Raw genomic sequence first — 16512 nt, forward strand, 5'->3', positions numbered from 1 at the left:
AACGCAGGCATTAAGTTGTTATTTGGTCTCTTATTGTTGAGGGAACAAACTGACTGAAATGGGACAAGTCCAGACCTTAGTAGGGCAGAGGTGGGAGTTTTCAGCTGTAAGTGATGACAGTTTCATGAGAATCTCTTCCCAGTTTTTTCTGAGTTCACTCAGAGAAAAGATAATGAAGTAGCTATGACTTCAGACATGACAGTTCTTTCTGCTTATTATATTACATTTCCATGCAGCCAGTATCTATTCCTTGAATCTTATAAAATCTTGGATAAAAACATCAAATTTAATAAATCTAAGTTTTAAATGACACTGTCATTTCACAAACAATAATGTTTTGTATCCATTTTCTTTAACCATCTTTATTCAACTCTGAAGGTGAAAAACCTCACTGAGGAGATGGCAGTCCTGGATGAGACCATTGCTAAACTGACAAAGGAAAAGAAAGCCCTCCAGGAGGCCCATCAGCAGACCCTGGATGACCTGCAGGCAGAAGAGGACAAAGTGAATTCACTGACTAAAGCTAAAACCAAGCTGGAGCAGCAAGTGGACGATGTAGGCACAATAACATATGGAGAGAACAAAACCAGTGTGAAGTTAGGCTCTTGTTTGCAGAGAATTTATGGCCTTTTTCTGTTTAGCTTGAAGGGTCGCTGGAGCAAGAGAAGAAGATTCGCATGGATCTTGAAAGAGCGAAGAGGAAACTTGAAGGAGATTTGAAGCTGGCTCAGGAATCCACAATGGATTTAGAAAATGATAAACAGCAGCTGGAGGAAAAACTGAAGAAGTAGGTATGGTTTGCAGGGAGTATCATGCAGATACATTTTGTTCCAGAACTAACTCTTTTTTTTTCCGTTCATGTGAAAAGGAAAGACTTTGAAATCAGTCAGTTCCTAAGCAAAATTGAGGATGAGCAAGTCCTGGGCATCCAGCTGCAGAAGAAGATCAAAGAGTTACAGGTAAGTCATAGTTTATCTTTGTTCCAGCCCAAAAGGGAGTTCAGTTTAAAGGAAGGCATCGGTCTTAGTGAACGTGATGTATCAGGGACCCAAATTTCTCTCAATGGGTCTTTGGATGTAGCTACCCCAGTTCAGGGAGGCGATGTTTCTTTGCCACCGGAACCCCTGTTTTCAGTGTAGCCTGCATCTATTCTACGGAGTTATGACAGCAGAACTCTGCTGACAGCCATACTGGTGTTGACCCCAGACTGAAGCCACAGTCTTAGTGTTTCCTGTTGTTCTCCAGGCTCGTATTGAGGAGCTGGAGGAGGAGATAGAGGCTGAACGTGCCTCTCGGGCGAAAGCAGAGAAGCAGCGGGGTGATCTCTCCAGGGAACTCGAGGAGATCAGTGAGCGTCTGGAAGAAGCTGGTGGAGCCACAGCGGTTCAGATTGAGATGAACAAGAAGCGTGAGGCAGAATTCCAGAAAATGCGCCGAGACCTTGAGGAGGCCACTCTGCAGCACGAAGCCACAGCCGCCGCCCTCCGGAAGAAGCATGCGGACAGCACGGCAGAGCTTGGGGAGCAAATCGACAACCTGCAACGAGTCAAGCAGAAGCTGGAGAAGGAGAAGAGTGAACTGAAGATGGAGATTGACGACCTGGCTAGTAACGTGGAGACTGTCTCCAAAGCCAAGGTACAGAAACAATATATATATATATATAAACATATATGTTTATTGCAAAAAACAGACTGCACCTTCAGATTTGCACTTTGTAGAGGTATTCTTAAATAATAATAAAGAAGAAAAAATCACTGATGTTATTGCTGTTGTTATGTCACATATATAATACGATTTTTATTTTACTATTTGCATAATATTTAGTTTTATGAAGGGTGAGGTTTCCTTACTAATTGAGCCCACATGTAGTTTGTCATGACAAAGATCCCAATGATCTCAGAATGCTGGAGAGCCCATGTGTTTAATCCTCTTTCTTTTTGTCCATTTCACACAAAGGCAAACCTTGAGAAGATGTGCCGCACTCTGGAAGATCAGCTTAGCGAGGTTAAGACAAAAGAAGAAGAGCATCAGCGTATGATCAATGACCTCAGTGCTCAAAGAGCTCGTCTACAGACAGAATCAGGTAAAACATACATGTTGTACAACTGTGAGCGCATACAGGAGATGCTGTGATAGGAGGAAATTTCCATCATATGCACAACATCTGATCCACCATAAGAACGTAAGAACGGCCATACTGGGTCAGACCAAAAGTCCATCTAGTCCAGTATGCTCTATTCTGACAGTGGCTCATGCCAGGTGTCCCAGAGGGAAAGAACAGAACAGGTAATCATCAAGCGATCATCCTGTCACCCATTCCCAGCTTCTGGCAAACAGCCTATCCTGCCTGTCTATCTTGACTCATAGCCATTGATGGATCTATCCTCCATAAATTTATCTAGTTGGTTTTTGAACACTGTTATAGTCTTGGTCTTCTCAACATCCTCTGGCAAGGAGTTCCATTGGTTGACTGTGCGTTGTGTAAAAAAATACTTCCTTTTGTTTGTTTTAAACCTCCGGCTTATTAGTTTCATTTGGTGACCCCTAGTTCTTGAGAAGTTATGAGAAGGAGTAAATAACACTTCCTTATTTACTTTCTCCACACCAGTCATGATTTTATAGACCTCAATCATATCCGCCCTTAGTCATCTTTTTTCCAAGCTGAAAAGTCCCAGTCTTATGAATCTCTCCTCATATGGCAGCCATTCCATGCCCTTAATCATTTTTGTTGCCCTTTTCTGAACCGCTTCCAATTCCGAGATATCTTTTTTGAGATATGGCGACCACATCTGCATGAAGTATTCAAGATTTGGGCATACTATGGATTTATATAGAGGCAGTATGATATTTTCTTTGTTATTATCGATCGCTGTCTTAATGGTGCCCAACATTCTGTTCGCTTTTTTGATTGCCACTGCACATTGAGTAGATGTTTTCAGAGAACTATCCACAATGACTCCAAGATCTCTTTCTTGAGTGCTAACAGCTAATTTAGACATCATCATTTTATATGTATAGTTGGGATTATGTTTTCCAATGTGCATTACTTTCCATTTATTAACATTGAATTTCATCTGCCATTTGGTTGCCCAGTCACCCAGTTTTGAGAGATCCTTTTGTAGCTCTTCGCAGTCTGCCTAGGACTTAACTATCTTGAGTAGTTTTGTATCATCGGCATATTTTGCCACCTCACGATTTACCCCTTTTTCCAGATCATTTATGAATATGTTGAATAGTACTGGGCTCAGTACAGACCCCTGGGGGACACCACTATTTAGCTCTCTCCATTCTGAAAACTGACCATTTATTCCTACCCTTTGTTTCCTATCTTTTAACCTGTTACTGATCCATGAGAGGACCTTCCCTCTTATCCCATGACAGCTTACTTTGTTTAAGAGCCTTTGGTGAGGGACTTCGTCAAAGGCTTTCTGAAAACCTAAGTATACTATATCCACATGCTTGACCCCCTCAAAGAATTCTAGTAGATTGGTGAGGCATGATTTCCCTTTTCAAAAAACATATTGACTCGTCCACAACAAATTATGTTCATCTATGTGTCTGACAATTTTGTTCTTTACTATAGTTTCAGCCAGTTTGCCCAGTACTGAAATCAGGTTTGCCTGTAATTGCCTCTGGAGCCCTTTTGAAAAATTGGCATCACATTAGCTATCCTCCAGTCACTTGCTACAGAAGCTGGTTTAAATGATAGATTACAGACTACAGTTAGTAGCCCTGCAATTTCACATTTGAGTTCCTTCAGAGCTCTTGGGTGAATACCATCTGGTCCAAGCAACTTATTACTGTTTAATTTATTAATTTGTTCCAAAACCTCGTCTAATGACACCTCAATCTGGGACAGTTCCTCAGATTTGTCACCTAAAATGAATGGCTCAGGTTTGGGAATCTCCCTCACATTCTCAGCCGAGAAGACCAATGCAAAGAATTCATTTAATTTCTCCGCAATGGCCTTATCGTCCTTGAGTTCTTCTTTAGCATATCAATTGTCCAGTGGCCCTTCTGATTCTTTAGCAGGCTTCCTGCTTCTGATGTATTTAAAAATTTTTGCTATTACTTGCTAATTCTTTTTTGGCCTTCCTAATTATTTTTTTCACTTCATTTGTCAGAGTTTATGCTCCTTTCTATTGTCCTCACTAGGATTTAACTTCCACTTTTTAGAGGATACCTTTTTGCCTCTTGCTGCTTCTCCTACTTTGTTGTTTAGCCAAGGTGACTCTTTTTTGCTTCTCTTATTATGTTTTTTAATTTGGTGTATACATTTAAGTTGAGCCTCTATTATGGTATCTTTAAAAGGTTTCCATGCAGCTTGCAGGGATTTTACTTTTGGAACTGTACCTTTTCATTTCTGTTTAACTAACCTCCTCATTTTTGTGTAGTTCCCCTTTCTAAATTAAATGCGACAGTGTTGGGCCACTGTGGTGTTTTCTCGCCACAGGGATGTTAAATTTAATTATATTATGGTCACTATTACCATGCGGTTCAGCTATATTCACCTCTTGGACCAGATCCTGTGCTCCACTTAGGACTAAATCAAGAATTGCCTCTCCTCTTGTGGGTTCCAGGACTAGCCGCTCCAAGAAGCAGTCATTTAAAGTGTCAAGAAACTTTATCTCTGCATCCTGTCCTGAGGTGACATGTACCCAGTCAATTTGGGGATAGTTGAAATCCCCCGTTATTACTGAGTTTTTTATTTTAATAGCCTCTCTAATCACCATCCTGGTCAGGTGGTCGGTAGTGTATCCCTACCGCTATATTCTTACTGTTCAAGCATGGACTTACTATCCATAGAGATTCTGTGTTACAGTTTGGTTCATTTAAGATTTTTACTTCATTTGATTCCACACTTTCTTTCACATAGAGTACGACTCCCCCACCAGCACAACCTGTTCTGTGGTTCTGATATATTTTGTATCCTGGTATTAATGTGTCCCAGTGATTATCTTCATTCCATCATGTTTCTGTGATGCCTATTATATCAATATCCTCATTTAATACAAGACACTCTAGTTCACCCATCTTATTATTTAGACTTCTAGCATTGGTATATAAGCACTTTAAAAACATGTCACTTTTTAGCTGTCTCCCATGACATGATGTAATTGAATGAGACTTTTTTCATTTGACTGTTTCTCATGAAAAAAAGTTTCTATTTGACACCTGCCGTTAGCACTGATTACATCAGATTATCATCCTCTAGAAGACCATCCTATATTAATCTGTTTTAAAATAATAAATTACTTTATTATGTTCACTTAATTGCCATTTAATATAATCTATCTGGAATCTTTCTTAGGTGAATTTGCACGCCAGGTAGAGGAAAAAGATGCTTTGATTTCTCAGCTCACAAGAGGCAAACAGGCATTTACCCAACAGATTGAGGAACTCAAGAGGCATCTAGAGGAGGAGATAAAGGTGAGGATTTTTCCAACAGCCTTTTCTGTGAAGCTGGATTCTTGTTGTGAGCAAGATGCTTTAACCTCAAATGAAACCGTAGCACCCTAGAGAATAGAGGGGGAAAGGTCCTGTTAGGTCACCTATCCCAGCCCCTGCCAATGCAGAATTGTTCCCTAGAGTATATTTATGAATGCTTTCATAGAGTCACAGAGTTTCAGGCCTGAAATGACCATTGGATCATTTAATCTGACCTGTATATCAAAGGTCCCCAACACAAATCAGCAACCACATACTAAGCCCATCATCCAAAATTAGACTGAAGTGTTACAACCCTCCAGAGACTAAATTATTGTGTGCCGAGAATAGGAGTTATCGAGGTGCGCTAATGCCCGAGGCACCTGCAGTTATCAAAACCCAGCGTAAAGTTTACCATCCATCGAATCTCACACCACTTCCCCGGCATAGCGTTCCACAGTCTGACAGAGCTCACTGTCAGGAGGATCCCTAGGATATTTAGCTACATCACTGTGCTACTTCTGTTGTGTCTCCAGGCTAAGAACGCACTGGCCCACGCCTTGCAGTCTGCTCGCCATGACTGCGACTTGCTCCGGGAGCAATATGAGGAGGAGCAGGAAGCCAAGGGTGAGCTGCAACGCGCCCTGTCCAAGGCCAACAGTGAAGTTGCCCAGTGGAGAACCAAATACGAGACGGATGCCATTCAGCGCACAGAGGAACTGGAAGAGGCCAAGTATGTGCTGGGATGGAGGACTGGAAGAGGCCAAGAACTAAATGGGGAAATGTGAAGAGGCTAGTGATATGCTCAGGATGGGACTGGAAGAGGCCAAGGATGTGCTTTGGAGAGGGTGATTAGAGGGCATGCAGAATATCCATTTAGTGGTATGGGTTGGAAAATGGCAAACATGCTCATTAGGTTTAGAAAGACTGAGAGAGGCCCTGTACTCTGTCGATAATGCGTGTGAGCTGATGGCAGACGGATTATCAGAGACAATGTACTGTATATGAATTGGATAAGAGCAACTGAGAAAGGACCTGATCTGTGTGTGCACTGGGGTCACAGCCCAGAAGAGGTGACTTCTGCTCTCGTGAATCCCAGAGCAGCTGCACACAGATTTCTTCCCATATTGCTCACTAAATGGGAGCCGTATTTACTCACTAAGTGGGAGCTGTATTTACAATCTTCCAGGAAGAAGCTTGCCCAGCGTCTGCAGGACGCTGAAGAACATGTCGAAGCTGTGAATTCCAAATGTGCTTCCCTTGAAAAGACAAAGCAGAGGCTGCAGAATGAAGTGGAGGACCTGATGATTGATGTGGAAAGATCTAATGCTGCCTGCGCAGCTCTGGATAAGAAGCAGAAGAATTTCGATAAGGTATTTCAGCCTTGTGGGTGTTGGATGGAGCATCCGCTAGTGATCTCCGTTGCTTAGACTAAGGTCTTGTTGTTCTTTAGGTTCTGGCAGAATGGAAGCAGAAATATGAGGAAACGCAGGCTGAACTGGAAGCTTCCCAGAAGGAGTCTCGCTCACTCAGCACGGAGCTGTTTAAGATGAAGAATGCTTATGAGGAATCCTTGGATCAACTTGAAACTCTGAAGCGTGAGAACAAGAACTTGCAGCGTAAGTCCCCGGATTTCTTCTCCTAACATAGGGCTTCTGGAAAGCTTGTCAACACTCTAAAGTGAATCTGTCTGTGCCTGTGGCATTTCTAAGGAGCCTCTCTCTCTTTGGGCCCTTTGTCTGATTGCGTTATTTGTTTGTAACCCAACAGAGGAGATTTCTGACCTCACGGAGCAGATTGCAGAGGGGGGAAAGACCATCCATGAGCTGGAGAAAGTGAAGAAGCAGATTGAGCAAGAGAAATCAGAAATCCAGTCCGCTCTGGAGGAAGCTGAGGTACACATGCCATTAGTCACTGCTTTACAAAGAGAGAGTCAGAAAACCTTGGAGCTGTATCCTGTTGTAAACACGGTGGGATAATTCACAGGGACAGAAGGACAGCACATGCTGTGCTGGAAGCTATGTACTCAGTGCCCATGCTACCCACAGCACTACATTCCAGTTTGTGGGAGCATCTAACACTTTATGTGGAAGGAAACAACTATTTTTGTCCCTTTATTGACCCTTCACTTGCTCTTGTTAAGGCTTCGCTAGAACATGAAGAGGGCAAAATCCTCCGCATCCAACTTGAGCTGAACCAGGTAAAGTCTGAAATTGACAGGAAGATTGCTGAGAAAGATGAGGAAATTGAACAGCTGAAGAGAAACCATGTCAGAGTTGTGGAGTCCATGCAGAGCACCCTGGATGCTGAGATCAGGAGCAGAAACGAAGCCCTGAGGCTAAAGAAGAAGATGGAGGGGGATCTGAATGAAATGGAGATCCAGCTGAGCCATGCCAGCCGCCTGGCTGCAGAGGCACAGAAGAATCTGCGAAACACACAAGGAGTGCTCAAGGTACACTAAGCCACACATGCCTAGTGCGATAGCTCAGCTGGTCTTTTCAGCATGCCAAGGAGTCTGCGCCTCCAGGTAATTTCTCTCACTCGTTCTACAGGATACCCAGATTCACTTGGATGATGCTCTCCGAAGCCAAGAAGACCTGAAGGAGCAGGTGGCCATGGTTGAGCGCAGAGCTAACCTGATGCTGGCCGAGATTGAGGAGCTGAGGGCAGCTCTGGAACAGACAGAGAGGGCCAGGAAAGTGGCTGAACAGGAGCTTCTGGATGCAAGTGAACGAGTTCAGCTTCTGCACACCCAGGTCAGGGTCTAGTGTGAAAAGAAATCCCACAAACCCCTAAGCAGGAGACTGCTCTGTAGGTACCCTGCTCCAAAGAGCAGCACTAGGGGGTGTTTAGAAGATTTTTGTTCTTGAAATGGCCTTTACGCTAATGTCCATAGGATGGATCTTTGTTAAACAGAAAGCAAGAAGCTGCAAGGCCCTCTTTGGTTTTCCTCATGTTGCTGTGTTGAAGGCGACACAGGGATGACGAAGGTTATAATTGCAGTGATGTGATGGAGGGGGACAAGTGTCTCAGAGGCTCTGGGAGTGGCTTTCCTGCCTCTTAAACAGTTTCCATCACTGGGTACTTTTAAGTCATCTCTGCCATCCCCTGGGGCTCAGGAAGTATTTCTACACAGTGATTATTTTGTTTTGGAATGGACCAGATTTACAACAATTGGCACATAGGGTTTGTCACAAGCTGGGGGGGCAGGAGGTAATGTTAGTGAGAGCTCTTAAAATATTCACAGCACATCACTGACTAGCTGTCAATGTCCTGCAGTGATGATACATTTGGAGGAGAGTTCTGCAGCAGTAAAATGTTAATAGTAACCTGTACATTAAACACAAATATTCAGTTCCTGCTCCAGAGTCAATATTTTAGGACTAACTGTAACCACATCTTATCTATTGTTATTAAACAGAACACCAGTCTGATCAACACGAAGAAGAAGCTGGAAACAGACATTTCCCAAATCCAGAGTGAAATGGAGGAGACAATTCAGGAAGCGCGTAATGCAGAAGAGAAGGCCAAGAAGGCAATCACTGATGTGAGTTGAAGGCACCTTTCTTTGGAGAACATGGCCGTGTTTGCACCTGAAATGGCTGGTTTTCTGGACCGGTTTCCTTTCTTTACTCACTAGGCGGCCATGATGGCGGAGGAGCTGAAGAAGGAGCAGGACACCAGCGCTCACCTGGAAAGAATGAAGAAGAACCTGGACCAGACGGTGAAGGACCTGCAGCTCCGTCTGGATGAGGCAGAGCAGCTGGCACTGAAGGGTGGCAAGAAGCAAATCCAGAAACTGGAAGCCAGAGTGCGTATTCCCCATATTTGTGCAATTAGGAGCATTTCCTACGCGTAGTCACAATGAAACTCAGTGATCCGTTTCTCATTTCAGGTGCGTGAGCTGGAAGGTGAGGTTGACAATGAGCAGAAACGCAGCGCTGATGCTATCAAGGGTGTTCGCAAGTATGAGAGAAGAGTAAAGGAACTGACCTATCAGGTAAGGAGGGAGGCCCTTGTGCTGTCACATCCTTCTCTGGGGAGCACGAATTGTTTGCATGTGAACCTGCAGGGGGTAATTTTATTTTATCGTATGGGCAAATGAGCTCACCTCTTTCCTGCTTTATTAACTGCTTTCAGTCTGAGGAAGACCGGAAGAATATTCTCAGGCTTCAAGATCTGGTTGATAAACTACAACTGAAAGTGAAATCTTACAAGAGACAAGCCGAGGAGTCTGTAAGTATCAGTCGGAGGAGGAATGATAGTTACCTGCTAATGAGGTGGGAATTGTACTAACTAGCATAGGATGTGCGGGGGGTATCGTAGGCTTGGGGAGGCTAAGCCTTCCCAAACAGCCAGGCGTGGCCCTGCCCACGCTCCGCTCCAAGGCCCCCACCTGCCTCCCACTCTTCCCCCTGGTCCCAGCCCAGGCTGCTCCTCTTCCCCGAAGCAGCCTGGGACTTGGGGCAGGCTGGCCAGGACGGGGTGGCCGGTGGCCTGGGCTGGGTGATGCAGCGGGACTCTGATGAAGTGAGCTGTAGCTCACGAAAGCTTATGCTCAAATAAATTTGTTAGTCTCTAAGGTGCCACTAGTACTCCTTTTCTTTTTGCGAATACAGACTAACACATATGCTACTCTGAAACCATTCTAACTAGTGGATATAAGAAATTATGAAGTTGCATTTGTTCAGCTGAACAAGGTTTAAGGATCAACAGAACCTTGATAGTTCATGCTTATATCTGAGAAACTAATTACTGAAAGAGTAAGCAAAGAAACAATAAAAAATCATAAAAGAATAATATATATAAGTACATTTGATAAGCATAGTTTATTTGTCAGTGTTTAGGTTCATAGTTCATAGCACATTATATAGAGGATTTAATAAATGATAAGAAAACTGAGCAATATAAGAATTCTACAGCATTTTGCAATTACATTTTTGCTGAAAGTGGAGAAATGTTGCTGGTTTTTGTATATGCCAGTTAGGGACCAGTGCGTAAATCAGTGATCACTGACTCATGCAGATGAAAACTGTATGTGCTAGGCACATGCATTTTTCATCTATCCCCAGAAGAGTTCTCACCTCATTGAAAATTTCTTTTTGCTATTCCGTAACTTTTCAAAATCTTCTCAACCTTGGAAAAGTTACAGACTGCAAAGTTTCCGAGCTCCTTTACCCTTTTCCTGTTGTGCAACTTTTCCAAAGTTGAGAACATTTTGAAAAGTTATCTAGTGGCAAAAGGAAAAAAAAAAACAAAGACAAATGAAACATCCATCATTCGATCACATTCATTTTGCAAAAGGGAAAAAGGGGGAAAAATTGGTAGGATGGGGTGAAACAGTTTGAAATTCAAAATTTTGAAATTTTCAGTTTCAATGAAAAAGTGTTTTGAAAGGTATCCGTGAAATAATTTGTTTAGAAAAAAGACTATTTTTCATTGAAATGAAAAAAATTCTAGCAACTCTACTGAATACTTTGCTTAGCTCTACTAATAACTCAATCGCAGTTGCACAAAAAATCTTCCAGATTTAGCATGTGCCTAGGCCACCATGAGGCACATTCTTCGTGCTGGGTTTGTGGAGGGAAGTTTAAAAATAACAAAAAGTGCTAAATGATTGGAAGTGCACACCTGAGTCAGCTGGCAACTCAACTGCCAACGTTGTTAGCTTGGCCTGATGAGGCCTTGCCTCTGTGAACATGCTCCTTGTGTTGCCTGCCCCAGGCCCAGTACAGATAAGGATGTCTAGTCTCTGCTGATGGGACAATTTGCTAGAGGGAGATTGTGAATGTCTCATTACCCACCAACTCCTCCAAATCCCTGCCTTCACCTCAGGGACAGCAGGATAATAATGTTAAGCAGAATGGAGGATCCCATGATTTAAGCTCTCTGTGAATGTTTTTCATCATTCCACAATTTTATGCAAATACTCAACTTTCATTCTAAACAAAGAATCAAATTTAATTTTCCTCCGCAAAGATCCATCCTTCCTAAGAAAGAGTGTTATGCTGCTGCCTTGGGACCCCAGACAGCTGCCTGAGGATAGTTATCAGAGTAACAGCCGTGTTAGTCTGTATTCGTAAAAAGAAAAAAGAAAAGGAGTACTTGTGGCACCTTAGAGACTAACCAGTTTATTTGAGCATGAGCTTTCGTGAGCTACAGCTCATAACTGAAAGGGAGCTGCCTGGCTGGGAGAGAAGGAAAGGAATAGGGAGCTGCCTGATCTGAGTCTATGCTGCCTGACTGGGAGAGGGAAGAGGGAAAATGAGTGGGAGGCAAGTGCTTCCTCTGTGAGGACCTGATCCAAACCTCACTGGAATTACTGGAAAGGCTCCAGTTAACTTCAGTGGACTTTGGATCAGGCTCTTAGGGAGGAAAAGGATTGTGACAGAATGAGAAATTCCTACTTTTCTCTTGAAACTGCTCCTCATTTTCTCATTCTGTTCAGGGCAATCTGACTCTTTGAATATGGTTCAAAGTACCCAGGCTGCCAATCAAAATATCACTTTCATAAATTTCAGTTGTGTGCACACAATACATGGCATATCTGACTCTGTGGAGCTCAGTATTCAAATGGTAGATTAATGGTGCGGATGCAACACTAACTCCCCGTCCTGCTCACCGAAACACACTGTGTTATCAAGGCTGTGTCTCCTGGAACTCAGCTTCAGGGTGGATGCACTCTTGTTATTGGTTCTACGATGTAATAAAAGGTGGTTTGTTCATAGTCCAATCCTAAACTCGGAGAATACAAACTGCAGACCTAAAACTGTCTCCTGAAAGGCTCACAAGCTAGAATGGATGGCACTTCTCTTCTGGATTTTCGTCACTTCCCTGTCCCTAAGTGAATAGACTTCTGGTAGCAATTACATGTGCAGCATCATTCTACATTTAAAAAGGATTTCACCTCACTTTTAATACATTTTCTAACTTAGAAAATGGTGAGTGTGAGAAGGTCTGTACTTGGTTTTCAGATAAGAGATGGCAAGCGAGTGACAGAGTCTGGGCCTTCTCCTTATCAAGCAGTTGTATCCCATAAAGTTCCAAATGCAGGAAAAGGGTGTCAGTCCCAGTCACATCTAGTGGTCAGAGCAGGTGTTAGACCTAGTGGTTAGATAGCCTAGTTGGTAGCCAGAAATTGGAGCCCAGGGTTGGAGCTGCAGCCAGAGTCCAGACGCCAGAGTCAAGAGTCAGGGACAAAGTCATCAGTCAGGAGTCGGAGTCCAGGGGCAGAACTGGCTTACCTGGAGTGAGGCAAGGCAGGGACAAGGCTGGAGCCAGGGCAGGAGCAAAGCAAGAGCAAGGCTGGGAACAAGGCAGGAGCAGGCACTGCCGCAGCTCTGGGTACATGCTTTGAGCGGTTGTTGAACTGCTGCTGCTGCTGGGTTTAAGAGCCAAGCTGCCGAACCTGCCAACCAATCAGGCAGCTTTCTGTAGGCCAGCTGTGCTCGTTAAGGTTGCCCAGGGACTGGCTCTGCTTTGGGCCCTGCTTCCAGATTGGCTCTGCTACAAGCCCTGATGCCTGACAGTACCACCCTTTCGAGTGCACCTCCTACGGGCCCAGGGCCTGGTTTCTCAGGGGACTACTGCAAAACTCTTGCAATAAGGCCAGGGTGTGGATGTTTATTCCCATGACCGCTAGTCCATTCTGTAACCTTCCCAGTCCACCCCTTACTGGAGCCTTCCCCTAACTTGCCAAGAGTGGAGGATTCAGTGGACCAAGTACACCTCCTGTCCAGAGAGTGGGCAGTGGAAGGTCAGAGCGGTTTGCTCTGTGTGGGTTCTCAGTGTAGGGGTTTAAAAGTGTGATGTGAAAGCGTGTATCTTCAAGGACTTGGGCAGCCATAACCTGAAAGGCATTGGATTCACACATTGTATAACACTGAAGGGGCTCAGGTATTGGTAGTCTGGCAGATGGGTAGCTAAATTTAAAGTTCTGGGCCGAGAACCACACCTTGCCCCTATGACCAGATTGGGGGTGGCCCTGATGGCTTCAGTCAGCATGATATTTATTGGCAGACTGGACATGTTCTCTGAGCTCCTGGTGCACCTGGTGTAGGTGAGTGGCTTTGTCAGTGGGGTACAACTGTGGGCATAGCAGAAATAGGAGTTGACACTGATTTAGAAATCCACAAAATTTGTTGCAATTGCCATTTAACTTGTCATGCAGGGGGAGGTTGCTCTCAAGGGGAGTGGGGGTTGGAGCTGAAGACAGCACAGATTGAGCTTGCAGGACTGCATGCTAAACCTACAGGGTGGCAACTTGGGCCTGCAAGGTATAGGACTCCCACTCTCTCGCTCAGAGAGATATTGGCCTTTGTGGAATTCATGCTTCCTGCACCAGCTCTAGTTCTTGTATTGTTTTGTGCTGGGCTGCTCAAATGGTCAGTGACTGGAATATGAGCAGTCGCTGCCTAGTGGTCAGAGCAAGAGGCAGATTAGAACAGCATTTGATAGCCAGGAATTGGAGCCCAGGGTCAGAGCCAGAGTCAGAGGTCAGAAATCAGAGCCAAGGGTCCAGGTTACCTGGAGTGAGCCAAGGCAGGAGCAGGGCTGGGAACGAACAGGAGATATCATAGATATACGTGAATGCTGGGGGCAACTGCTGAACTGCTGCTGCGGCTGGGCTTAAGAGCAGGTCTGCTGATCCTTCCAACCAGTCAGGGTGTGTAGGCAATGAGGCAGCCTGCGTTAGGCCAGCTGCATTCACTGAGGTTGCCCAGAGAGTGGCTCCACTGCAGGCACTGCTTCCAGAGTGGGTCTGCTGCAGGCCCTGACTCCTGACAAAGGGCAGCTGTCAGCACTTTGGTTTTCACAAGGCTCTCTCCATCCTCAGGAGGAACTATCCAATGTCAACCTCACCAAGTTCCGCAAGATCCAGCACGAGCTGGAAGAGGCTGAGGAGCGGGCTGACATTGCGGAGTCCCAGGTCAACAAACTGCGGGTGAAGAGCCGCGAGATTCACAGGAAGATTGAAGGAGAAGAGTGAGGATGTCACCATGCTGTAAAGTGACTGAAGAAATGCACAAAATGTGAATCTCTCTGTCACTTTGTTGTATTTATTGGTTATTCTGTCCTCAGTGTCTAGGAAATAAAGATTGTAGAGACATTTGCATACAAAGAACTAGCAGGGGCTTTTGTTTTTTACAGATTAGCTTTGGGGTCTTATTAAGGTTTGTGCATTATTGAATGCTTAATTTTAACTCTTGTCCTTTGCATGCATCCATTACAACACAGTCTTTAATTACCTGATCACATAGTATTTCTCCATTATACATTATTACTTTATTCGCTGAGAGGACAAATAGTGTTAAATGTGACACAAAGATTGAGAAAGTGAGCGCTCAAGAGTAAGAAATTCCAAATGTTAATGTTGAAAATTCAGCCTAAACCCCTATTCTATTCTATTCTATTCTATTCTATTCTATTCAGATTCTTATACCATCCTCATCAACATAGTATCTGAGCATCTTCCAGTAGTGTATTAAGCAATGTGATTTACTCTGCTCACATGCGGTTTGTTCTTTCTCTCAGCTTCTCTCCAGGAAGGAATTGTTCTGCAGAGGAGTCTTTACTTTTGGTAGGGTTTTTGTTGGTGGTGTTTTTACATTAGATAAAACAGGCTGGAGAAGTGCCTCTGGGACTTGGAGTGGAAGGTGGGGATGTGTGTGATGGTGCTTAGTTCATGGGGGAGTTTGTTCCACAGTCTGGGACCAGCACTCCTCCAGGAGTTCTCAAGACCGAACATGCCCAGGTTTTTAACCTTTCCCCATAGGTCAGATTTCTAAATCTTTTATCATGCTTGTTGCTCTCCTCTAGACTCTCTCCAATTTGTCCTCATCTTTTCTAAAGTGCGGCACCCAGAATTGGACACAGTACTCCAGATGAGGCCTCACCTGTGCCAAGAAGGGTGGGACACTTACCTCCCTTACATACGACACATCTGTTAATACACCCCAGAATATTAGCCTTTTTCTCAACTGCATCACATTGTTGACTCATATTCAGTTTGTGATCCACAAGAACCCCCAGAGCCTTTTCAGAAGATCCGCCTAGCCAGTTATTCCCCATTTTATAGTTGTGCATTTCAGTTTTACTTGCCAAGTGAAGTACTTCGTGCTTGCCGTTATTGAATTTCATCTAGTTGAATCCAGACCAATTATATAATTTGTCAAGGTAATGCTGAATTCTAATCCTGTCCTCCAAAGATCTTGCAACTCCTCCCAGTTTGGTGTCATCTGCAAATTCTATAAGCATGCTCTCCACTCTATTATCCAAGTCATTAATGAAAATATTGACTAGCACCGGACCCAAGGCCTACTCCAATAGATACACCATCCCAGTTTAACACTGAACTATTGATAAGTACCCTTTGAGTGCAGTCTTTCATCCAGCTGTGCACCTACGTTATAGTAATTTCATCTAGACCACATTTCCTTAGTTTGCTTATGAGAATGTCATTGGGGACTGTGACAGAAGCCTTACTAAAATCAAGATACATCATGCTTACTGCTTCTCCCCTGTCCACTAGGCCAGTGACCCTGTCAAAAATGGAAACCAGGTTGGTATGGTATGGTTTGTTCTTGACAAATCCTTGCTGGCTATTCCTCATAAGCCTGTTTATCCTCTAGGTGCTTACAAATTGATTGTTTAATAATTTGTTTCAGTATCTTTCCAGGTCTTGAAGTTAGGCTGATTGATCTATAATTCCCCAGGTCCTCTTTGTTACCCTTCTTAAAGATAGGTACTATATTTGTCCTTCTCCAGTCCTCTGTGACTTCATCCGGCCTCCAGGAGTTCACAAAGATAATTATTAATGGTTGCAAGGTTGCTTCAGCTAGTTCCTTAATTATCCTAAATTGAATTTCATCAGGCCCTGCTGACTGACTACACACAACTTATCTAAAAATTGGTTAACCTGTTTTTTGCCTCTTTTGGCTTGCTTTCCTTCCTCCTTGTTGTTAACGTTAAACTGTGCTGAGTATCTGGTTACCATTAACATTTTTAGTGAAGACTAAAGCAAAATAGGCATTAAACACATCAGCCTTCTTGATGTCATCAGTTGTTAGCGTTGCTACCTGCTAA

The 16512-nt window shown here is 43.9% G+C and overlaps 1 protein-coding gene across 1 annotated transcript in view; it reads left to right on the top strand.

Annotated features, from left to right (window-relative positions):
* The window catches only part of LOC141998945 (myosin heavy chain, skeletal muscle, adult-like), a 31364-nt gene extending 16839 nt beyond the window's left edge, over positions 1 to 14525 (top strand). The window contains exons 22-38 of the mRNA XM_074971938.1: positions 379 to 555; positions 642 to 787; positions 869 to 959; positions 1246 to 1635; positions 1957 to 2083; positions 5312 to 5430; positions 5964 to 6160; positions 6617 to 6800; positions 6881 to 7046; positions 7198 to 7322; positions 7571 to 7879; positions 7980 to 8183; positions 8849 to 8974; positions 9068 to 9238; positions 9323 to 9427; positions 9568 to 9663; positions 14264 to 14525. Of these exons, the coding sequence (XP_074828039.1) occupies positions 379 to 555; positions 642 to 787; positions 869 to 959; positions 1246 to 1635; positions 1957 to 2083; positions 5312 to 5430; positions 5964 to 6160; positions 6617 to 6800; positions 6881 to 7046; positions 7198 to 7322; positions 7571 to 7879; positions 7980 to 8183; positions 8849 to 8974; positions 9068 to 9238; positions 9323 to 9427; positions 9568 to 9663; positions 14264 to 14416 (2886 nt within the window). The 3' untranslated portion in view covers positions 14417 to 14525. The remainder of the gene's footprint in view (positions 1 to 378; positions 556 to 641; positions 788 to 868; positions 960 to 1245; positions 1636 to 1956; positions 2084 to 5311; positions 5431 to 5963; positions 6161 to 6616; positions 6801 to 6880; positions 7047 to 7197; positions 7323 to 7570; positions 7880 to 7979; positions 8184 to 8848; positions 8975 to 9067; positions 9239 to 9322; positions 9428 to 9567; positions 9664 to 14263) is intronic.
* The last annotated feature ends 1987 nt before the right edge of the window (positions 14526 to 16512 follow it).

The sequence above is a fragment of the Natator depressus genome, chromosome 14 (assembly GCF_965152275.1).
Source record: "Natator depressus isolate rNatDep1 chromosome 14, rNatDep2.hap1, whole genome shotgun sequence".
Classification (NCBI taxonomy): domain Eukaryota; kingdom Metazoa; phylum Chordata; order Testudines; family Cheloniidae; genus Natator; species Natator depressus.